At 35.1% G+C, this 25,726-nt stretch overlaps 2 protein-coding genes across 5 annotated transcripts in view; both read left to right on the top strand.

The window, feature by feature from the left end:
- Positions 1–3,441, top strand: part of cul2 (cullin 2) — a 28,471-nt gene extending 25,030 nt beyond the window's left edge. The window contains exon 21 of the mRNA XM_055182355.2: positions 2,731–3,441. Within this exon, the coding sequence (XP_055038330.2) occupies positions 2,731–2,862 (132 nt within the window). The 3' untranslated portion in view covers positions 2,863–3,441. The remainder of the gene's footprint in view (positions 1–2,730) is intronic.
- Positions 3,442–6,921: 3,480 nt separating this feature from the next.
- Positions 6,922–25,726, top strand: part of pard3aa (par-3 family cell polarity regulator alpha, a) — a 557,061-nt gene continuing 538,256 nt past the window's right edge. For 2 of the 4 annotated variants that reach the window (XM_073864006.1, XM_073864007.1), the window contains exon 1: positions 6,922–7,266. In XM_073864006.1, coding sequence (XP_073720107.1) covers positions 7,147–7,266 — 120 coding nt within the window. In that variant the 5' untranslated portion in view covers positions 6,922–7,146. The remainder of the gene's footprint in view (positions 7,267–25,726) is intronic. The other 2 variants (XM_073864004.1, XM_073864005.1) reach the window with 2 other exon arrangements.

The raw sequence follows: 25,726 nt of genomic DNA on the forward strand, positions 1-25,726 counted from the left end.
CACATGCGCAGAACATTTGTGCTCAAGTTTACGTCTTATATTGACGTCTCGCATAATTTTCGTCACAGAAACATGCAATAGCAAGGCAATAGCAATGCATTATTAAGGTAATGGGGACACGCGCTATACATTCTACAGCGGTCATGTGTACTTTCATAACATTAGGCTACATGAAGCAATAAAATAGCGTTGTGGCTTTTGAAAATTGTTTTCATTGCCTATATCTGAAAACTTCTTAAGAACAACTTTCTCCAACTCAGCTTTGTACATTTATCCAAAGATAAAGTGTAAACTCAACGACAGATGCTATGAGTTGGGTGGCGTTGCCAAGTCCTCTGCTTTTTTCGAGTTTCAGATTTGGGCTACTGTTTAAATGTCACCACAGGTTGTTTTTTTTCTGCAGGTTAAATATATGCTTTTGGGCTAGTTTTGAATATCCATTTGGGATGGTTTTGATACGCGAAACTGGCAACCCTGGCAGTGCGCTTGCGCAGACGTTCGGTTCAGATTCTATAGAATGTACATGTAAACTGACTTTTTAATCAGATTGCAATGTTTAGGGTGCATGTAAAGTGTATGTCGTAATCTTCCATCGGATTAAATTCAGTCGGATTGACAAAATTCTGTGCATGTAAACATAATCATTTAGTTATATTATTGTATCTTGATGCTGTCATTTGTTAATACCCACAAGTTGAATGTTTTCTCAAGCTTTGCTAAAAATAACTAAAATCAGTAATTTCTGGGTCAGCTATTACTCAAGACTGTTCTTGTTAACTCCCTAGAACATTTTATGACCAGAGATAAGTTTCTAATTCATCTTCTAAACAGCGCTTCAAAATCACACAGTCTGAATATTGTAGGGGTGGTTCAGTGGTATTTCAAGCATTCTGATTTATTAACACAGTTATAGAGTTGTTTCCTCATGCTAAACGTAGACAAAGTGTCAAAAAAGCAGTTGGGGGTCTTACAGAGTATTTCTGTGCCGAATGCACTTCGCCAGGGATTTAAGGTATTTTTCAATTAAACATTTGTTCTTTTTTGATCAATTTAAGTAATTTTAAGTTAATCCAACTTTTTACTTTTTAAAGTATATGTTACAAATGTGCTGTATGTAATGCCAAGTGTTTCAAATGGATGTGAACCACATTGTTGTCACATGACTTAACTTGGGCTGCAACAACTAATCGAATATCAGTAATAGTTGATAATATTCAATAATGAAAATAGGGTTCATTATTAATTAGTTTGGTCCCAACGCAACACTGCGAGCTTCTTGTTTATACAGCATTTTGAATTTGGCTTTCTGTCATTCTAACATTATCGACTATTTGAATAGTTGTTGCAGCCCTAGATTTCACTATGTTGCATAGTAAAATGAATGACTAGCAATTAGTTAGGAAGGTTGAGTGCATTGCATTTTGGGATTTAGTGTTCTGTACTTTGTGGTGTATAATAAAAAATTGCACACTGCTTTTACACACTATATACTACAGCAGGCATTTTTAAACTTTTTTTTACAGTCAAACCCCACTGACCTACAGTTTTTTACAGACACTAGGACACATTTCTCAATACTTAGGTCACTTTTGCAAAACTCTTCACACAGTGAGCACAACAGAAGTCTATGTGGGCTAAACTGAGGATCAATTATTATTGCTTTGGCACAAAATGCATTCAATGACTACATCTCTCAAATTTCATGAATCCTTTTCTCACTCAGACACAACAACTGCCAAAACTCTTTGTACGTACAGGCCAATTTGCACATGCTTACATACTGTTTTCAAAACTGTTAAACTTATGTTCAAAATAATAATATAATACAAAACTAAATAAGACAGCAATTTGCTACATTTCTACAGTAATATTTTAATGAAAAATATTTTAAATCTTAAAATTAAATGCTATAAAAACAATTGGACAATTGGACCAGCCACAGCTGTCCACAGCCGAGTAGATTAGTAGAATTGGTGTTTATACAAATTATTGTATTTTGGAATTATGCAATGCAAAAAAGTAAAAATAAATAAACGACATAAAATATTGAAGAATTCTGCATCATGTTTATTCCAGTAACATATATTGCAGTGAATTATAAACAGAGATGTGTCCTTGTTTTACACGAGAAAACATTGTATAATGCTATATGTTGTTAGTGTTTTTTAGGTCATTGTTTTGGGGGTGACAAAGTGTGTTTGTCAGCTGTCAACCTTTGCTAGTGTTCTGGAAGAATGAGTTGATTTGAGACCTGAATAAAGTGTTTTGGTAGTTGTAGTGCATTTTGAATGTGAAATGAACTGCTTTGCCAAACTGAAAGTTGGTTAGGAGAACTGTGTGAAGAGTTTAGCAAAAGTGACCTAAGTATTGAGAAATGTGTCCTAGGGTCTGTAAAAACTGTAAATGATTATTTACTAAGTTAATCTGTCCAGTTTTCTGATAATTACGCAAACAAAATATACATTTTTTCTTTAATTAAATTGTTTATATTTTTATGATTTATTTGTATTTAATTGTTTTTCATCAATTCACAAACCAAACCCTGTACTACCAATATAATACTAGTAGTTTGGTAATGTACATACAGAGATTAAGTGGCACATGTGGTTTATTCAACCTGTCACTAAATGTGAGGAAGACAAAGGAAATTATGATAGACTGACCACCTGACACTAACCATCCGTGCTAAACCAGAATAACCATAATTCTTTATGTATGTTTTTTTTTCAGGTAATCAATCAATCCAAAGCCAGATTCAACCCGAGTATCAGCATGATCAAGAAGTGCATTGAGGTTCTTATCGACAAGCAGTACATCGAGAGAAGCCAGAGCTCAGCGGACGAGTACAGCTACGTCGCATGAGAACATATTCATTTAAAAAGAAAATAAAAAACGCTGCCAAGCGTGAACAGTAAACATGTCTTTTATTTTCGGCTTTGGCACACAACCTTTGGATCGAATCGGGACTCGGTGCCTCCATCTTCTTTTAGAAAAGCGCCTGGAGTAGCTGGACGATCAACGAAAATGACACTGTCTCTCTTTTACCCCCATCCCTCCCCCTTTTTTGATTTTAAGCTGTTTACATCACCAGTGCCACGCCCAGCGCGTCAACAAAAAAATGCCTACAGTTACTCGAGCGTAAAAGGATAATACATTTTTAGACGTAATCGTAAACGAGAATGGAAAGCGAGCGAATGAATTGCATCACTTAGAGCATAACAAATGTTTGAGAAACAAGATAAAAACATCCGCGCTTTCTATTTCTCACATTGCAGTTGTTGTGTGTATTCTTTTTTTAATGTATCAAAGTAAGAAAAAAAATATTGTAATAAAACCGGTATACTGAATTGCATTTACTTTTAAAATATAAAAACAAATATGAGTTGACAAACATGATTCTGTTGCTTGTCAAATAAACAAATAAAACACACTTTTTGTAAATGTTTTAAGACAAATTACTTAAAAAGTCATTTGTTTATGTTTTGCTTGTTAATACAACAAAGGACTCCTTCAATCACTATTCTGTACATTGGATGCAATCACTTATGCAACATTTTTTAAAGCCAATCACTGTAAATGCCATGCAACTGGTTTCTTTTATATTTGAACTTCTTGCAGCAAATGGGAAACAAATATATAAATTACACTTTAAGGTCAAAGGTAATGCATCTACTATAATATATGATATATAGCAGATGGAGGTTATGAGAAGAAAGTTCTATTTGGTTTTAGTATAGACCTTTTCAATTTCAGTACTAGCTGAGGATTCACTTTTAATGAAACCCATGTGGAGATGCCTGACCAATTCAACATGTCTACAGTATGTGTTTCATCATCTAAGCATTTTGAATACATCATCTTGCACAAAGCCAAAGTGTTGCAGAATCACAGATGTCAAGTCTTTGAATGCTACGGAAAGCAATCTTTATTAATGGGATAAGTTTATTTATGTCATATATTCTCCATTAGTGGAAAATAATGAATTAATCTTCATTAATAGCGAAGATAATGATGAAAGGGCACATCCTTTTGCCACAAGGGGGCATTAAAAAATCATTGTGATGGGAATTAAAAGCTGATTATATATATATATTTTTATAAAAATGTGAAAATCTGTGTGATAGGCTACACATATGTGACCCTATATACTCTTTCAATGGTGTGCTGTCTTTATCTGACAACAATGGATATGATGTTTTTATGGTTACAGACACAAAACCGTATAAAGCCATAAGTGTAAATGTCTGTCTCCATGGAAACAACTTTCACCTTTTCTATGCCATCCGGCGTCTTTCTGAATTGAAACATTGTTAGACAACAATCAAGTTCAACCCAGCTCATAATTTTGATGTCTTTATTTCTCTTGCGGTCACTCGCAACATTCCTCCTATAAAGATTTATTAAAATAATAACTATGATCTTCGAGAAAGACTATAATTTTCTCTTTTGACACTGGATGTACTTTTTAAAAAATGCTTTTAAATGTACAAAAGTACAAGATCTGCCTCAGGTGGACCACCAAATGGAAAAAAGCAGATTATGTTAGTTAAATATTGAGACCAACTAATCTTTTCACAGAGAAATGAATGCATTTCACATGGCATGACATATTCTTAAGACCAATGGGCCATACAGTCTCAACAGCAAATTATGAAATTTGTCTGTGTCTTTATTAGAGAGCAGGGAAATAAACCCCAGTGTTTTTGCTGAAATGCAGATGTGGATAACCTTATGATTAAAAGTACTTTTCATTAAAAACTACTACTTTTTAGTTACTATAAAACATTGGTATATAAGCTATACTACTACAATTACCTAGTTAAAAGAAAAATGCTTTTGATATTAAGATATTGCTTATACAGTATTAGTAAAAATGAAAAAATATTGGTAATATCTGGATGATAAAGTACAAAGATATATACGTTAGCTAGTATGTAATAAAGAAATATTGGTAACCATTGGAATATACAGTATACTAGTTCCTAAAAAAAGAAGTCTAATAAAAAGTAAGTAAGTAAGTACTAAAGTACTTTTTACTATCAAGATATATATATTTCTAAATAATGAAGAAATATTGGTAACCAATGAACTATACTATATACTAATAACTAGATTATCATAATTCCTCACAGCCTGTAAGTTAACTCCTGTTAGCAACCGAATCTTTCAAAAATAGTAAAGAGCGTCACATTTCCATCTTAAGTCAGAGGTATTTAGACAAATCACAACGTACAGATTAGCTGGCCAACCAGGGACAGTTTTGTACAAAATCCATAAGTTTCAGGAAGACAGGAAAATCTGAAGCTACAAAGATGTACAGTATGTGGAAAATAATGTGCAAAGACATTATATCAGTAGCGGCCGATTACTTCTTTTTTCGAGGGCGCTGGATGCGAAGTTCGTCACAACATGTATGTAGCCCATCATATGTGTGGTTTGTAATTTCAAAATATGTGTTCTGCACGTCGAGTGATCCTATGTGCATCACGTGGTTTGTCAAAATAAGTGCCTGCTAAAGGCTTTATGATAAAAAAGACGCTCGCGTTTGCCAGATACTCGCATAATCTCATGCGTAATCAGAGTTTACTGTTAAGGGAGTGTCTTGCATGTATTTTGTGAACGTGAGCGTCTCTTTTATCATAAATGGTTTTGACGCATGTGCAGCAGGCACTTATTTTGACAAAACACGTAATGCACATGATTCACATGATGCAACAAACCCATATTTTGAAAACACAAGCAGCACACATGACACTTTGAACACTTAATTTGAATTTGTGCCCCTCGGATGAGCAGTCACGAGTCGCCACTGCATTGTATTATACCAAATACACAAAATAATGTTGTTTTTAGCAATGAAATAGGTGCACTTTAAGATTAGGTTGTTCTAGTAAAAACATGAAGAATTATTAGTAATCAGTGGAATATACTCTATAATAATATATATCCTGCACTAAAATGTTAAAGTCTAAAATGGGACATTCCACAAGACTTTTTTTTAAGATGTAAAATAAATCTTTGGTGTCCCCAGAGTACATATGTGAAGATTTAGCTCAAAATACCATATAGATAATTTATTATAACATGTTAAAATTTCCAATTTGTAGGTGTGAGCAAAAATCAGCTGTTTTTGGATGTGTCCTTTCCTTTTAAATGCAATGAGCTGATGAAATGCAAACACTGATCACCATAATGGTGTTTTTTTTATTGAAATTCAATTGTGCTGTCAATTATTTTTCTCTCTCTCTCTCTGCACTAAATGGCAGTGCCGTGGTTGGGTTGTGCAGATTAAGGGGCGGTATTATTATAATAAGATCCCCTTTTGACATCACAAGGGGAGACTGAGACAGAGAATGCTTTACATTGAAAAAGTCTGATTTTCATGATATGTCTCCTTTAATTCTAAAATATGTTGCACTGAAATATCTTCACACATATCAGTGCCATTGTTTTATCTTGTTTATTCGCAACTTAAGGTATGTTTATAAAAACTACTTAAATGTCCTAATACAACCAAGTACTACAGTAAACCCTGTCTGGGAAACTGCACCTATAAGTATGAGTTGTAAATTAAAATAAAACAGATAAAAGATATGAATTTATTTTTAGATTAATTTAATATATTAAGTTACTTTAATCAATTAATAAGTAACATTTTAATTACATATAAATTAAATAGATTAATTTACTTATTAATAAATTATTTTTACTTTTAAATTAATTTATTGAATCGCATAGCCTACATTATTTTACCTTTAAGATATAGCCTAGTAAATAATGAAGAGCATTGGTAACGAATGCAATACATACAGCATTTAATGACGTTGTGATTAAACAGTTAACCTGAAACAGTTAAGAGAAGGTGTTGCGAAGTTGAGAGACTTGTTTAATGGGATGAGTCAGTGTGTGAAAGAGGGAGAGAGAGCTCGTTTAAGCCCAACCCACGATCACTTCAGTCGAGATACACACCGAGACGAGCACACGCGCTGAACAGGTGGTCCAGTCCCACCTGGACAACAAAATATGAGGATTTATTCTTCTTTTAACATTTATGGATACAATGCTACCTGCGCTTTACTGATAGTGTCTGAAGAGTAACGCACTTCACGCGCTTCCCCGAGGAGTCACTGGGAATACTGGACGAATATGAAAGTGACAGTATGTTTCGGAAGGACCCGGGTGGTCGTTCCCTGTGGAGATGGGAATATCAAAATACACAGTCTTATTCAACAAGCGACAATGCGCTATAAAAAAGCCATAGCCAAGGTGAGTCGAGTTTTTTATGTTTTTATGCGTGTCAACTCCAGCTTCTCTCAACATGGCGCTTTTTCTGGAAGAAAGAAACAACAGGGAAGAGAGAGAGAGAATGAGAGAGAGAGAATGAGAGAGCGAGCGTCGATATTCACGATCAGTCTGACTGATTGATTTGTTTTTTATTTATTTCATTTACATTATAGACATTTATGGCGCCACATTGCATAACTCTGTAAAAAGCGTTATGGTGTTGCAACTTTGGCGCGTATGTGAGGCTGAAACTTAACTGCAAATCTTTCAAGATAATGTCGATTGTTTCTCTTACTGTATGGCACAGTAATATGTTTTATGTTTGCAAGTCAACAGGGAGTGAAATGATTTGACTGGAAACTTATTAGAAAGGTTTTTGCACGACTTTTTCACACGTGCCCTTCGAATGTCACACTATTTTACTGTTTAGTTTGTAGCATTCACAGTGAATGGTGCACGCATGACATTTACACCTTCGTTGGATTTACTTCTTTAAACAAATTGGTTAAAAATGAAAAGCTGCTGAATGGTTATAGCTTCAAACTCATACCTGTCACTATTGTGCAAGACACTTCATCTCAGGTTGTTCAAAGTGACCATCCTTGTTGTCAGTGGAGGAGAAAAACATCGTAAAACATCAATTGTGTAGTTTATTTGTTTGTAGAAAACCATTGGGGACAAACACTGAAAGTTAGGATGTATGGTCTTAATAGTGAAAAAAGATACATTGAATTAGCATACAATGTATGTAGTGTATTTCTTATTCATTGTAGGTTCAGGACTGATAATACATTTCAGGACTTTTGTCACAAACTTCACGTGCTTAGTGCTTACGAGCATGATTTGTGTAATTTTTTAAAAGCTTTGAGAAAAAACATTGCGGCCACTTGTAAAAAAAACCCAGCAAAAAATATAAATTATATATAGTGACAGGACAATATATCGCAAAGGTCGATATATCGGCAGATATTTGTTTTTTTTTCTTATTATTGGCATCGGACAATACATCTTTTAAAACGGCCAGTAAATTTCTCTATTACTTAAATTTGATACATACATTTTTTTAAATGTTGTAATAAAAATTACAATGATAAGCCGAAGTCTGACAGACAGTAAAATGACCAATTATTATTCACTTTTTAATTTGACATAATGTTGTGTCACACACAACAACACACTGGTTCAACACACTTATTCAAACAGTACCATAAGATGTCAGATCCACATTAATTACGTCTTATAAATATGCTTTATAGGGCTGGGTCTCGATTCAGATGTTCCAGATTCGATTTCGATTCACAAGCTATCAAATTGATTCGATTCTCGATTCAATTTTCGATTCCGGTTCTAGGGTTGGTTTTTGTACTCGATTCAACTCAATGAATATAGATTTAATACAAATACTATATTAATAAAAAAGAACAGTGAACAGCAGTTTACAAGTGGGTAATTAATAAAAAAAATTAAAAGCCACAACACTAACGTCGTTGCCTTGCTTGCGAAATCTAAAATGCTTTCATACCTCTGACTTTTTATGTGAAGGTGGCATCAACGTCGATGACGCACCTGAATGAATGAATGACAGGCTCGCTTTTCGCTTCTTGGTAACATCGCGCAAGGCAAAAAAGAGGGTGACATCTAGTGAATAACACTATTAATTAGATTAACATTAATCTTACGTTCAATGTTTGCGGAAATAAATATCAAATAAAAAACGATTCTGCTCTTTGAGAATCGATTTTGAATCAACCACGTAAAATAAAACGATTAATCGAAAAATAGATTTTTTTTGCCCAGCCCTAATGCTTTAAGTACTTTTTGAAAAGCTTTAAGATAAAACATTGCCGCCACTTGTAAAAAAAACCCCAAAAAAGATAAATTATATATAGTGATGGCACGATATATTGCAGAGCCCGATATATTGGCCGGTTTTTAAATTTTTTTTTTTATTATCGACATCGGCCGATAAATTTTTGAATCGGCCAGTAAATTTCTCTATTACTTAAATTTGATACATAAAAAATTATAATAAAAACTACAATGATAAGCCAAAGTCTGACAGACAGTAAAACGACCAATTATTATTCACTTTTTAACTTAACGTTAACTGTTTTGTCCTATTTTCTTACCATTGTCACTTCGTTTTAGAGTTAGATTTACATAAAATGACATCCTTACCCAAAACTTAACCCTAACCTCAACTCTAACCCTAACGCCAGGCGACAATGTTTTAAAATTTAGAAAATATAAAAAATCAGAAAAAATTGTATAAACCAATACTTAAAGTGACATCCTAATGCAAACATATATATAAATGTTATACATAACTAATGTTTTTTTTGTTTTACAAATTTTCTATTTACTGTGATAACATTTGTGTTATATCAGCCTCATATCGGCCAATCGGCCATAAAGCATTCATAAAATCTGCATCGGCCATAGTATACAGACAAATTTTATATTAGTTTGCATGGTTGGGCTTGGATAACAATTTGTGTGAGAGAGGAACTTGAGTTTTCTTCAGTGGACAGATGTCTGGCTGTTTACTTAATAAATTTGAGCATTGTCCATAGTTATGTAGACACTGCTACAAGCTGTATTGTGGTTTTTTAAAGGCTCAGTGGGTAGAATGGCAAGAAGGTCCCAATTTCGAGCGCTGGTTGGGTCGGGAATGTCTTTTGGTTTGGAGTTGTCAGCGTTGGTTTACTCAGAGTACTCTGGTTTCCTCCCACAGGCCAAAAACTTGCAGGTTAGGTGAATTGAACATGTCAAATTGCCTCTCCCGCAACCTGTATATTGATCAACTTGTGCAGATTAACTTGTGTGTAGATTAACCAGTTCTGGCCATGAATATAGCCATGGATGCTGGAATGACGCTAAGAATGCATAAATTAAATTAAAGACTTGTGTGCCTTTTTAAATATTTGGCATCAGTGCCCTTATTTCTGTCCAGACCTCAACAATCTTTGTTAACATTGGTGTCACGTTCGGTTCAAGTTCTTCGGTTTTCGAGGCCTTGAATAGTTTGGTGAACCAAAGCTGGAATTGCCAGAATATTTCCCTTTATAAAGAGAGGGCTTTAGCTTCGATTTTTTTTTGCTCTTTGCAATCTTGTGAATAGACTGCGTGAACTCTTTTTGTGTGACAAAGTATTTTGCTCTTTACCGAATGCTTGAGACACCAAGAGGACAACGAGTTTGTGGGTTGTGCATATATTAAAGGTGTATTAGTAGTAAAAACATTCCTCCTATTCCATCTCAACAGGCAGAGACATCCAGAAGTAATCCTTTTGTAGACTGAGTAACCCAAAAAGTAAACACATAGTGCTTTCAAAGCATTGCTCTGTTTGGTTGGAGAATCCCAATCAGCCAAACATAGCAACATAGAACCAGCGGCATGAGTTTAGGTTGGGACTGTTTGACCAATGGTAAATGAGGGGAGTGTCTGGGAAAACTGGAGAGTTTTTTATGATGCTAGTGGTGCTGAAAATACACACCTCACATGTGAAGTTTTTGGGAAACAGTTTGCAAACTCCACAAAACCGTGCAGTTAAAAACTTTGGAGTCTACAAATCCAAAGCATTGTATGAAAAACCAAAGTCGAGCTTCATCACCTTCGAAATACATTGCATTTTAATAAATTCCTCCAAGAAATGTGTTTGCTGCTTAAAGGGCCAAAGTATGGTCCACTTTTTAAGCATACGCGAGGGTCCGCAACTCCTCATACAGTGCCCGTGGTGCAATTTTTGTCATCAGAAGAGAGCGTACGCACCGCTGTATTTTTGAACCCCCCACATAATTGTATGCGTAGGTCACGCATATGCATACAAGAGAATATTTCCCAGGAGATGCATTGCATTTTGTCACAATGCATATGCTTCGAAACGTCTGTGTACACTTACGAGACAAACTATACTTTGCAAGTAAAATAGACTGTACTCCAGCATTAAGAGTCACTGTACTGTATAGTACATGTAGCAGACCTTACACTTTTACTTTACACACATACACCAACCACACACCAATTGTTGCATTGCTCAGCAGGCACACCGTGTACCTCCAGCTCAGCAGAATAACGACAGCCGGCTATTGATCCAAACTCGAGTAGGTTTCCCAGAGTACAGCTGCTGTTCACTCCTGAGGACACTTCATTCTGAGGACGGATCTAAGCAGGCTTTTTAGATCAGTGATGTGCTGTGTAAGCGTCACCAGGAGGATGCTGAATTAGCCTGTGATCTATAGAGAGACGTGACCCTGTAGACAATCTCTTCATCAATAACTCAAATAAATTAGCCTCTTTCCTCCAACTCAATCTTTTCTGTCTCCATCGCAAGACTACTGTCTTCAGCCTTTCCATTGACGTTCCTGAGTCGATATAAATCCAGTATACAGGAACTGAGTTTTGGGATGAATAATGATTGGAGTGAAGAGTGCTTGGTCTGGCTATTTGGTTGGTTAATTTTTTCAGCCAACAGATCATTTATATCTTCTTTCTTTAGTACATATTAAATTAGCAGCAATTTTGTGGAAATTATACAATTTGTGGGTAAAAAACTGTGTAACCAGTGGGATTTATTCATTTTGTTCATGTAATTGCTACATGGAAAAAAGCTTATGAAAATTAAATTTAGCAACGTAGACTCAAATTTTTCTAGGCGGGAAACTTGTACTTGAAAAAGTACATGATTCTGAAGAAGCAGATGTGCCATAGTACCACAGTTCGAAAATAAACGCCAGTTGTGTCTCAACAAGCTCAAGGTTAAATGTTTTTTGTTGCTTTGAACTTTGTGACCCCCTGTTGCTCTGAAATAACAGAAGCACATGTGATGGTCAACTAAGATCAGACATCACCCCTGCTGTTTAATCCTTTAAGACATAAGGCTGTAATGAAACACAGGTCCTCACAAACCATATTGTATTAATGAGAGTCATATACATCTGGATGTCTCTTACTGAGGGGAATTTAAATGCAGTTAAATAGATTACAATGACTTTAATTTCTGAAATGCACGGTATGTGAGGAGTTCAGATGCAAAAACATCTAAGTATGACATGTGTTCAGTTGTAAATGAGCATTTTTTATCAGGCTCTTTTGTTTAGATTTAGTAATTTTTCTTTAATGGCAACGAAAAGGTTATTAGTCAGTAATGGAAAAGCCTTATTTTCATTTTTCACAAATGTCACTTTAGTAATTGCATTGGTATTTAACCAATTTGATTGTCTTTGCTGTAAAACCCTCTAAGTTTTATAATCCATGGTAAAACTTTCTATGAAGCCCATGCTTTCACTTTACTTAAAGCCATCAATAATACATTTATAGAGGTAATAACTGTATTATTACTTACAACAAGTAACTCAAAACATGGCTATTAACAACAATGTAAAACAATTGAGTTATTTGACAAAGAACTAAATCTGCATTGCTAATATGTTGTAACTATAATATAATGACATTATAACAATGTAGGCTGTGTCTTTAAAAATACACTCATGGAAGTACAGGGTTCTACACCAACTTTTTGACTGCATTGCATTTTACAAGCACCCATGGTGGTTAAAGGTACAGAATATAAACTAACATGTATTTTATAATTTTCATGATGTGATTCTTTTTCCCATATAGCTTTTATGTTTGTTCTAAAATGTATCTCCTAAAAAATTAATTTTTTCATTGCTTTGTTCCCATCCTTCATTTTAGTTTTAATGTTGTGTGCAGGATTTGCCATTGCTGGTAACACAAAATAAGTATATATATATATATATATATATATATATATATATATATATATATATATATATATATATATATATATATATATAAATCACACAATGGATTTATTTAACTGATTTTGGCAATAGAGAATTCTGTATTAATGAGATATTAGTCAATATAGTGGTAATAGGTAAATGTGTTTTAGTGTTTCATGTGTAGGCTTCCTTCTCTTGCGCAGCCTCGCTCTGTTTTGAACATGTCTATATACATTGGCTCTGCATTAGATAATGAATATATCAATCTAAGTGATTTAGCAAAGCATCATTTTCAAGTGAAATTATTCAAAACAAGAAAATAAGAGGACAAGAAATATTTCATAGCTTTCTGGTTTTCAGAGGTTACTGAAACAGTAGTAACATCCATAAATGAAAACTTACTGTACATTAATATAGTAGACTACATGTGAACTGACATCCATATTATCTGGAAGCAGTAAAATAAAACATGTGTCCGAAAATTGATGTTAGTTAAAGCTTTAGCATCATTTGATATTTTGTTACTTGTGCTGTGGCATTCAGTGAATTTGTAAGTGTAGCTTAAGTGTCCAAACGTCTCTTTTCTGTCATCCCAGAGAGGCAAACAACAATGACAAATAACAGCAGCTATTTCTGCTTGTAGGTTCATGTTGGAAGGAAATCAGTCTATCATAGGAAATTGTATCATTATGCTAAATTACAAATTGACCCAAAACCCTTTGATCTGTTTTCAAGCAGCACATTATGAAACACGCTGTACTATCACAAGCAGCCGAGATGCTGATATGAATGAGAGATTATTGTGTTGATTTTGTATTTGTTACATAAATGAAACTAAACAACTAGAAGTGACTTTAAAATGCTTGTTTCTGCTTAAGCTGTAAGAAACAAATCAAATTAGCGAATGACAGTGACTTTAACGTCTATGTTTTCCTCAAGTGTTAATGTTTATTATTTTGTTCCTGGTTTCAGATCACTGTAATAGTATTGGATCGGTTACAGTGTTGGTCACATTGTATTGTATTGTGATGTCTTTTTTTACTTTGTCTTTTACAAGGTCTTTAATTTAATCATTCATCTTTTGTATAATCTGACAGCACAACATGTTTCGTATTAAAATAACTAGAGAGCAGAATCGGTCATTACTGATGTGATACAACACAAGAATACAATGTTAGTGAATGGGACGCACACATACTACAGTAAAATGAAATGAATATTGAAAATGCAGATATTGGCTGATTAAACAGCCTGGGCCGGGTTTCCCAAAAGCATCGTAAGGCTAAGTAGATCGTTAAAACGGTCGTACGAATCATCTTAGAATTACGGGCCGTTTCCCAGAAGCTTCGTAGCTTAAGTAGCACTTAAAAATAATTGTAGATCTACGAGTGCTCTGGAGTAATCGTTAATTCATAAGTGCATCGAAAGACAACAGTGTTACAAGGTCACCTGCAGGACAACCAGCAAATTACACTCCTGCAATGACGATAATGTAATGTTTTAAATGTAGGCTATATTTATTTATTGGGGTTTTCTTTGCTTATTTGTTTAAATTACTTTAATATAATATATTTAAAATTCAAATGAAAAATAAAATTTAAATGACTAAACATAAATGAACAATTTCAATTTTGGTAAAAGTTGGTACTAGCAAATTGATAATTGTTCCTACCAATTTCTGCTATAATTCATCTGGCTACAGTAAAAAAAATTTTTTTGAAGGGTTGGCATCTGATTAAAGAAACCAAATAAATATTTACGGTACAATGCAATACTCCATAATAATAAATAAACATAGATAATAAACAACAAATAATAATATTAATCTAAACTATAATATAAAATGCAGAAAGCATTTTGCAATGGGACAAGTCTTAACTATATACGGAAAAGAATATTTCATTATGAACAATTTTAAAACATTTAAAAAGTCATTGAACAATAATAAAAAATATTATTAAAATATTAGTGCACATCGGCTAAAGATCATTAGCCTAAACAAGCTTCTGCTACAAATTCGAGTCATTCCATAGGTGACATTTCAGCACTTGACAAACGGATAGCGACTCGTAAGTAGCACTTAAAACCCAGCTGCGAGCGATCGTTTCACGTGCATCTTTGGGAAACGCACCTAAATGAACAACGAATGTTCGTTAAGTAGCTCGTAGAAAGCGCTGTTAAGTGCTAAGTTCAATCGTTATCGGGAAACCCAGCCCTGGCCGATATATAGGTCTACTCTGTTTTTAATATATGAATCTTGCAAATAAATTTTCAGTGTACAGATATACACAATAAATAAATAAATAAATAAAATGGAATCATTATATAAGAATACAGGCATTAATTTAATTAATTCTTATGATTATAAACATAACCTGGAAGTTTTTCGGAAGATTCACTTATTATAACCTATAACCGGGTGTCGCACTCTTAGAAAAAGGTACGAGAAGGTAGGGCTGTCAAAAGATTAATCGCGATTAATCGCATACAAAATAAGAGTTGTTTTGCATAATATATGTGGGGTCACTGTGTGATTTTTTTTATATTACATATACATTTAAAAATCTATACATAAATAAAATTTTTCTTAAATTTGTACATATTTGTGTGTGTTTATTAGCGCTGGCAAAAAAAAGATTATTCTATTAATCGTGTTTTTTTACGTGGTCGATTCAAGATCGATTATCAAAGGCCACGAATCGATTTTATTTTCATATTTATTTCCGCAGACATTGAACGTAAGATAAACGTTAATCTAATTACTAGTCTTCTCCTCTAGACTGTTCTGACTTTTTTTAGCATACATTTTTCATCTTGCACCAAAATTGTATTGTATTTAACATAATTGTATGCATTTCAAAATTAGAGATGGGTTCTGTTTTAATGTACCCAAGTGTACCTAAAATAAAAGAGTTAAATATACAGGTTTGTGGCTCTTAATTTCTTTTATTAATTACCCTTGTAAACGTATGTTTACTGTTTTTTTTTATAAATATAGTATTTGTATTAAATCAATATTCATTGAGTTGAATCGAGAATCAAGTATAAAAACAGTCCGAGAATCGGAATTGAAAACCGAACCGAGAATCGGGCTTGTGAATCAAAATATCGGGCTTGTGAATATTTGTATATATATATATAAATAATAATTACACACAAATATATTATGCAAACACAAACTTTTAATTTGTATGCGATTAATTGCTATTAATTTTTTGACATTCCTACAAGAAGATACGAAAGTTGTCACTGGGGCTGTACCTTTTCATAAAGAACACTTTTGTAGCTAAAAGGTGCATATTGGTACCCAAAAGATACACATTGGTACCTTAAAGGCACATACTGGTGCATGTACCTCAAAGGTACATATCTGTACCTAAATGGTACATATTAGGACCTTTTTAAAAGGCTCAGTGACAATTTTTTCTGCACAAACAGAATTTACTTTTAGCAGTATTAATGGGTGTGATGTCTGGGAAAAAGCACAGCAAGTATTGTTAGGTCATCTGTCGATACAAGCAAACCAGACGGAGGGAATTTAAGTCTGTATAGAAGAGATTTCAAGTATGTTACATACATTCACCAATGGATTTAGTCTCAGATTGCACCAGATTAAGAGTTCATTCAGACATGACAAATATATTGCTAAAGTCATGAAAAGCCCTGCTTATAAAGTCATAAGAGACCAAGCCTATTTCCATCGACTGGATTTTGTCTGTATGCATAGAAAATTGGTTCTGCATCGGGACCTAAAACCTGCCGGTCTTGAATCTGGAGCCACTCATTTCAGATGCCAAGAGAGATAGTGTTCACCACAACACAACAAACCAGGTTAGCAAGACTGATATTAAATGCGCATTTTAATAAATAAAACTATCTACATTGTAAACGGCATATCTTGCAATGGAGAAACAGAGATATTGTTCCTCTGTATGTATACATTTATCCATCCACACTCTATAATGCTTAACCTTATATTTGGGATAGCAGTGAGTGCTGGAGCCTTGAACTTTATTTACAAAATATTGAAATAATTACTGACTGTGATTGCATGCATTGTAAAAGCTTATAAGACACATGCAACCATGAGACATTTGCACCATAGTCAGTGACATCATCATTCAGTGCTCAATCCTCATGTAATTGTCTGTGTAATTGTATTCACCAGAATGTCAAAGCTCACACAGTCTCAATGATTTATAGGCGATGTAAAGCCGATCGCTGTGTGGGGTCTGTGGATCTGTCGCATCGGACAGGCGTGACAAATCTCCTGCTATTTATATCTGCGCCCTCTGTTTGCCCAAACAATGAGGAGGTCCTCGTAGTGCCGCCCCATTCTGTGTCCACCCTATAGTCTCATAAAGCTCCATTTGTTCAAGAAAAAACCCACATCGCTCATACCTCCCTCTCTTGACAGGGTCTCCCCAGTGACCAATTATCACTTTCTGTCTCACTCGCTGCAGTGACCTTCGACCTTTTAGCTACTGAAATAAAGGAAGAGTTTTTGGTGGACTTAACCGAAGGACAGAGATCTAGCAAGGGTGAGGGATTTAAGTTATAGGACAGGAAGTCTTTATGTGTTATACCTCAGGGCTGTGCTAGATATCCCAAATATTCCCCTTGCATTGATTTAGCTATTGAAAATTAATTATTTAAGCAATTTTGTGAATGTTGCATACATGTAAAAGTCTGTCCAAACCTTGTTTCCAACTCTTTGCAGCCTGCAGGTATAAATTAAGGTTTGATTCATTTCTGTGAATCAGTTTACACTGTTCAAATGAATTGATTCAAATCTTGTATTACATAACTCCAAAATTAGTCTCATTAAAATGTTTTAATGAAAATGTATATTGCTACTCCATATTGTGTATTTATTGCATAGGGTGAATTGCCCTATGTGGGACATTTTTTTTATTTTAGACTATTTGATGATTGCTTCACCCTCATGTATGACAAGACATTAGAGAGGTCACATTAGGTATTTTTTGTGATTTATGTGATGCCATAGTTTCACTGGCATTTATGTATTTTTGGGGGACCTTCACTGGACCTTAGGTGTCCCACTTTAGGGCAATTCACCCTATAGAATAAATAATTACGTTTTTTTAGTAAATACAGAACAAAATATACTCACCTAAAGGATTATTAGGAACACCTGTTCAATTTCTCATTAATGCAGTTATTTAATTATGTCTCCTGTGGGCGAAAATGCCTTGTTGATGCTAGAGGTCAGAGGTGAATTGGCCGACTGATTCAAGCTGATAGAAGAGCAACTTTGACTGAAATAAACACTCGTTACAACGGAGGTATGCAGCAAAGCATTTGTGAAGCCACAACACACACAACCTTGAGGCGGATGGGCTACAATAGCAGAAGACTCCACTGGGTACCACTCATCTCCACTACGAATAATAAGAAGAGGCTACAATTTGCACGAGCTCACCGAAATTGGACAGTTGAAGACTGGAAAAATGTTGCCTGGTCTGATGAGTCTTGACTTCTGTTGAGACATTCAGATGGTAGAGTCAGAATTTGGCATAAACAGAATGAGAACATGGACCCATCATGCCTTGTTACCACTGTGAATGCTGCTGGTGGTGGTGTAATGGTGTGGGGGACGTTTTTTTGGCACACTTTAGGCCCCTTAGTGCCAATTGGGCATCGTTTAAATGCCACGGCCTACCTGAGCATTGTTTCTGACCATGTCCAACCCTTTATAACCACCATGTACCCATCCTCTGATGGCTACTTCCAGCAGGATAATGCATCATGTCACAAAGCTCGAATCATTTCAAATTGGTTTCTAGAACATGACATTGAGTTCACTGTACTAAAATGGCCCCCACAGTCACCAGATCTCAACCCCATAGAGCATCTTTGGGATGTGGTGGAACGGGGGCTTCGTGCCCTAGATGTGCATCCCACAAATCTCCATCAACTGCAAGATACTATCCTATCAATATGGGCCAACACTTCTAAAGAATTCTTTCAGCACCTTGTTGAATCAATGCCACGTAGAATTAAGGCAGTTCTGAAGGCGAAAGGGGGTCAAACATATTATTAGTATGGTGTTCCTTATAATCCTTTAGGTGAGTGTGTATATGTGTTTATGATTAATGTTTTTACGGTTTTTGCACCTTTTCAGCCCTTTCATAGCAAAGACATAAATATCGAGCTATATATTTGAGTGGATGCATTAAATATTGTAGATGCATAAAATCGTAATGATATTGGCAGAATATCCTAAGTGATCTGTGAATAATTATGGTTTGGTGGGGCAACTTTAACCAGAATTGTTGTGTACTGAGCAAGCACTGATTTTGCCCAGGGGAACTTAATGGGAAGCCACAAGTACAAACAGCATCAATGGAATCACAGTGTGTATGTGCCTTCAAAACCTCGGAGATTAATTGCATATCCGAAAGGCATTTTATATGACTCTACACTGCAAAGAGATTATTGACTGAAAATGAATTTGTTATAACTGATACTGACGGATAATGTTGTGAAGCTTAGAGAATTATAAATCAAACAGATCATTAAAGTCTGACGTGATAAACCTGAGTGTTATATGACATGAATTAAATAATAAGTGGCTTTGGGAATTCTGATGGACGCTGCATACAGTAGCGTATTCCCTCAGTCTTTATTTTGCAAAAATGTTTTAAAAGAATTATACTGATGATTGTCATGTCAAATGATTTTGGATCAGGGTTCTGTCTAAAGTGTTTGCCGTCTTCACTTTAGCAAAACTAAAAACTCGGTCAAACTTTCTATGGTATTATTGTAACAGTAAAGATTTGCACATGCTATTATTTATGATAAGCATTTAATGAGTTAAAATCAATCAATTGGCTGAACTCTTTTTGTATAATCTAACTTTGTTTTGAGGTTATGCTGCATGTTTGGATTGGTTCTCACACATAGTCAGCTGTAAACTCTGGTTTAAGAAATAGTGGGTATATTCAGTGTAACATTTACTCATGACATTGTTTTGAAAGTGCAGATATCAGGAATGGCCTTTATAAACAGATGCAAACTTTAATAATTTGACAAAAATCTTAGCCTAGTAATACGACCATCACTATTTCCTGCAAAAGATCACCTACAACATTTGCCAGAATTTGCAGGACACAACAAGAACATTGAGACTGCATCCCACAATGCATTGCAGTTGATATTGCATTTAAAATGAAACACATGAAGTGAGTTTGATTAGGCTGCTAAAATCTTATTTTTTTTAGCAAAATAATAACTACACATCATCACTCAAAATTTTTACATGTAACAGTAATTTTACTATATTTTAAAGTACCGTGATACAATAAAGAAACTGGATATAATAAGGGACAATGCAATGCTCAATATGGCCACTCTGGTGACAGAAGTCCTGCTTAACAGTTTAAAGAACCATTCTTTAATCGATAAAGATTGGGAGGGGCTCTATACAAAGTCATTTGAGGCACTTGCCAACCTGTGTGCATGCTCAGTAGCTGAACTGAAATCCAGAAAAGGTGTTTTTAAGTGCAATTTGAATTTAAGAATCAAAAGTTATGGTACAGTTGATGTCAGGGATTATTGTTGGTCAGAAATATGTTGTTTGATTGTGATTTTAGCAAGCGAGAAAGATCTGTCTTTTCTCATTCAAGTAGACTTTTGCATTGCATGACTGAAATATCTGCTTGTTGCAAACATGGCTGCCTACTGTTGCGACTTCCCTAAAGGGGCTATAATCCGTAAAAAGAAGATACTCATAGCTATAACTTGGAATAAAAATTAGGAATCGGTTTGCTGTCTTAGGACTGCTTCCCATTCACTTTCAATGGGTGACGTAATGCATTGCCGAACTGAATTGTGGATCCGTCGGCGCCGCTTCACCCCCCAGTCACATTAGCTACAAGAACAGAGACAGAGCGACAGGCTACCATTCATTTTCAATGGGAGTGGCCGTTTGCCAGCGACAAGCTCGCCACTGAGCGAGCAAGGCGGGGCCAAAATAGACAAGCAGGCTATTTCATGCAAATGCTGAGCGATGCGACAAAGCGACTGCCAATCGGAGTGAAGAAGCAGCGTGACGTAGGTCTGTGGTCGAGTCTGAGAAAATAATTCAAGATGGCGGAAAATGCGTATTTACGTATATCTGATAAGTTTGGCATTTTATCTCATATATTTTGTTACTTTTATCTAAAAATAAATACTTTTAAATCCAAAAACACCGTTCTTGTAACTTAACAATACCTCTAAAGTGACTTTTGATACCGCTTTTAAAAACTAGCCAAGGAACGCCCATCAAGCGAGTGCGTGTCGCTTGGTGTCGCTCACTTTTGTAGCTAATGTGACTGTAGGGTTACTGCCGTTGCTCGCGGCAAAAGTTTAACATTTCTCAACTTTTTAAGCGGCAACGTGTGCGTCACCCAATCAGATTGCCATTGCAAATAACCTAGGCAGAGCCAGCCAATTACATTTATGGAAGACCGGAGCATGTGTTACGGCCACTGTGATTGAGACTGTCAGACAAGTCTTCCATCAAGTGTTAACACTTACGCCCCGTGTGAATGTACAGTAAGTCTGGGATGTACAGGTAGCTGAGACTCAGTCATAGTCTTATATTTGCTTATTTTGAACTTTGGATACTTTTACAGTTTTTTAATTTAATGGTTTGTACACTGAAAAAAATGATTCATTGAATTTAATCAATTTTTTTTAAGGTAAGTGGCTGCAATCAATTTATTTAAGCTACATTTAAACAAAAAAGATTAGTAACGTAAAATAAAATGTAAAAATTTTGTTTAAATGTAGCTTAAATAAATTGATTGCAACCACTTACCTTAAAAAAATTGATTAAATTCAATGAATCATTTTTTCAGTGTATGTGCTATTGTATTCGTCAGGCCTTTATTTTAAATAGGACAAAAGAAGGAAAAATATTCAGGTATGCAACTAAGTAAAACAGAAAAACAATGTTGAAAAGTGCTTTTTTGTTGAAAAAGGTCTATCATGAATAGAAAAACACATCCAAAACATCATTAATTCAAAAGCTGGTACAGATTAGAGTTGATTGCTTTGCTTTAGAAGTGGATTGTTTTTTTTATTAAAGTTTTATTTCTAAAGTAGTTATTTAATGTTAATTTTTAATGCAGAATAAATCATCTAAAATGTTATAATAATAGTACAAAAACAGTAAAACAAACAGAAGTGTTGCATGTTTCCAAGTACACGTCATGTATTACAATAAAACACATACTATACCCAATGTCCTGTTTGTTTTGCAAAGAAGCCAACACAAAGCATCATGTTATAGAAACATGTTCACCTGTGTTTAACAGATTAGGGTTATCTTGAACTGGTGACAGCACAGCTTAGAAATCTGTGTAACCAGGTGAACAACCCAATAGGTTATCCTGTTGATGTGGGGCAGAGGTATTATGAGCAGAGGTAATAGATTTACCACGCTGTGATACGGTTGGTTGGATTATACCGTATTTAGGATTTGTTCATGTAGATTATGGTCTTATCCAGTGTGTTTCGTAAAGACCTATAATCTCGCCCGACTTTATATTATATATAATTTTTAATACAAATTAGAGACAGCTTAAAGGATAACAAATCTCTCCATTCTCACATTATTGCAATAACATCCACCTTTGCGAAAGGTTTCTGAACCACAGACATGGACTAAAAAAAATTCAGGCTGACCTTGAGTCACTCTTTCTTTTGTGACTCATTTATCGCACACATAGACTTTAATGCTAACTAGTATTGATTCATTGACTGTGTGTGTTTGTGGTTTATAGCTTTGTTCGAGGTACACAGCAAACACAACTCTTTTAAATGTGTAGTGATGCAAAGTATGTGGCCTTTGCTTATTAGTGACAGACAATCAATGTCCATCTTTCCCTAAAAATCCCGTTTTTGGTGGGAATGGCGGACCAATCAGCAAACAGCTTCCTTTTGGATTTTGTGTTAGCTGTGTTCGCACAGATAAGGTAGATCCCCACCAGGTTTGTTGGCACATGTGTATATTTGCAAAGGATTTAGTAATGACCGAAGCTGTCCTTTTCTCTCCCCCTGCGTCCTCTCATGGTTTCTATAAACAGAGGAAGTGTAGATATGTAAATAATGTACACGAAAGAGCCGGGAGCTTATTTTAGCTGTGGCTTTTTGGGGCCTATATTTTCTTTAGAAAACACCTACACTAAGCCACGCCCCCTGTGTGCTTAGGCACCGCCCATGATTGTGGTAACCCTGGTGACTTATCAACAGATACCATTCACATGTTTGTTTTAAAGTATTTCAGTTTTACACTGTTGCCCTCTGGAATGTAAATACATGAGTAACTAAGAAACCCTTGAGAGTTGGAGGCAAAAAATTTATTCCGTAATGCATCAGCATGTAGGGACTTTGCCTGCATTTCCAAAGCCTTGAGAGTCCCTGTACTATTTATCATAAAGACTTTTATGAATTCCTGTTTCACAGTGCCTCCGGTTATCCATTTACATTAATATGATCTTACTCGCCTTTAAAACCTCAAGTGCTTATCTCATAGGAGCATTTGATTTTGATTCATCGCTTCCTGTCCCGAGCAAAAAGAGAGCCGGCGAGCTGTTGTCAAAAATGTACCTACAGTAGTATTAAAGGGAAAAATGTATGTATTCAAATCTTTTAATTAGGGCTGGGAAAAGATTAGTCGCGATTAATCGCATACAAAATAAAAGTCACTGTTTTCATAATATATGTGTGTGTACTGTGTAACCATTGTGTACACCTAACCACACACACATACATATATTCATGTCAGATTTTTTATTTCTATATCTTTTTTATTTATTTATATATAATATAGAATATATAAAAATATAAATACATATATATACACATGTAAATGTTTCTTAAATACATACATGAAGGTGTGTGTATTTATATGTACATAATAATTACACACAGCACACACACATATATTATGCCAAAAATCACTTTTATTTTGTATGCTATTAATCGCGATTAATCTTTTCCCAGCCCTACTTTTAATGCAAAAATCTGTCCAAGTGTAGCTTTTTTTAACATGCGTTTGCTACACAAACTTGTACCTAATGAGAGATTCATTCATTTAATGTTAGGATTTAAAGGAAAACACCACAGTTTTTCAATATTTTACTATGTTCTTACCTTAACTTAGATGAATTAATACATACCTAAATTTTTTCAATGCGTGCACTTAATCTTTGTACAGCGCTTCTTGAATGTGTTAGCATTTAGCCTAGCCCCATTCATTCCTTTGGCTCCAAACAAGTTTTATTTTGTGTCACCATAGAAAATAATAAATATTAAGAGATTAATCACGATTAATTGCATACAAAATTAAAGTTTGTTTTTGCATAATATATGTGCATGCACCGTGTGAAATTATTTTGTATATATAAATACACACATGTATGTACATGTATGTGTGTATTTTACAGTATATATACAAAATAATTACACACAATAAACACACAAATATATTATGCAAATACAAACTTTTATTTTGTATGCGATTAATCGTGATTAATCTTTTGACCGCCTTATGCCGAGTTCAGACTGTATGATTTTCAAACTAGTTGGGTCACTTGTGGTTTCACACTGCGTGAAGTGTTAAGGGCCAATCCCATTTTTTTGTCTTACCCCTTCCCCTTCCCCTACCACTTCGTCTTACCCCTAGCCCTTGTCCCTCAAAACCAAGTGTTAAGCGCTAGGGGTGAAAACATACCCCTATGAAATGAGACACCGCTTGGTTACGGTTACGTCATCATACATCGTCGTTTGCTGGCTGCAACATCACCAGATGCGACAAATGTTGATCACAAACTTCCAAGATGCCGAGTGCAAGTGTAAGCGAAAGTGAATCAGCCGCAGAGTTTCTTCTGGCGTCCCTGTGTGATACAGGACGGTATACGTAAAGCACGTACCGATGTCTCCAAAGCAAGTAGTGTTATGCACTGATATCAAACGAAATTCGCTGCTAAAGTTAATGGAATTTAGTTAAAACTGTAGACAAGCATGCAGTCCATTTATGGCTAGTTAGAGAAATACGGGAATGTTGTGCAAATCAGCAAATACGGGAATGTTGTGCAAATCAGCAACGTAACATTAGCGTAGCAAACTAGCGAAATTTTAAAACATTTAAATTAAGAACATAATTCAAATATATATGAACAGGACTGTGTTGAGCACAAAACAAGACGTTAGTAATTTTTAAAAATAATTATTAAGCCGAAAATACTTACATTTATGGGACTCTCTGGACGCTCTGGCCGCCATTTTTGCCGGTTGCGCAGTGTATTCTGGGTACCCCTTGGTTTCAAGTAAGCTCGCGGAAATTCCTGGTTTTAAGGGGTATCTACCACTTGCCCTTAGCCCTACCCCTTGATCAAAACGAGAATTGGGATAGCCCTTACTCTCACGTGAACGTGCAAATTTAAGGGGTAGGGGTAAGGGGAAGGGGTAAGACAGAGAAATGGGATTGGCCCTAAGTCGCTGATGTTTCAGACTGCATGATGGATTAGCGACAGGGGTTCTCATACTAGATGACTTTACCATAAGAAGAATCGCCGATAACTTTGTCCCGGTCCGCAAACTACATCTCACAACCAAACGCACGCGAGAAGGTGACGCGAAAGAAACAACGTAAGGTCACGCATGCACGACCGGAGTTCTCA

Source organism: Misgurnus anguillicaudatus, chromosome 25 (genome assembly GCF_027580225.2).
Source record: "Misgurnus anguillicaudatus chromosome 25, ASM2758022v2, whole genome shotgun sequence".
NCBI lineage: Eukaryota > Metazoa > Chordata > Actinopteri > Cypriniformes > Cobitidae > Misgurnus > Misgurnus anguillicaudatus.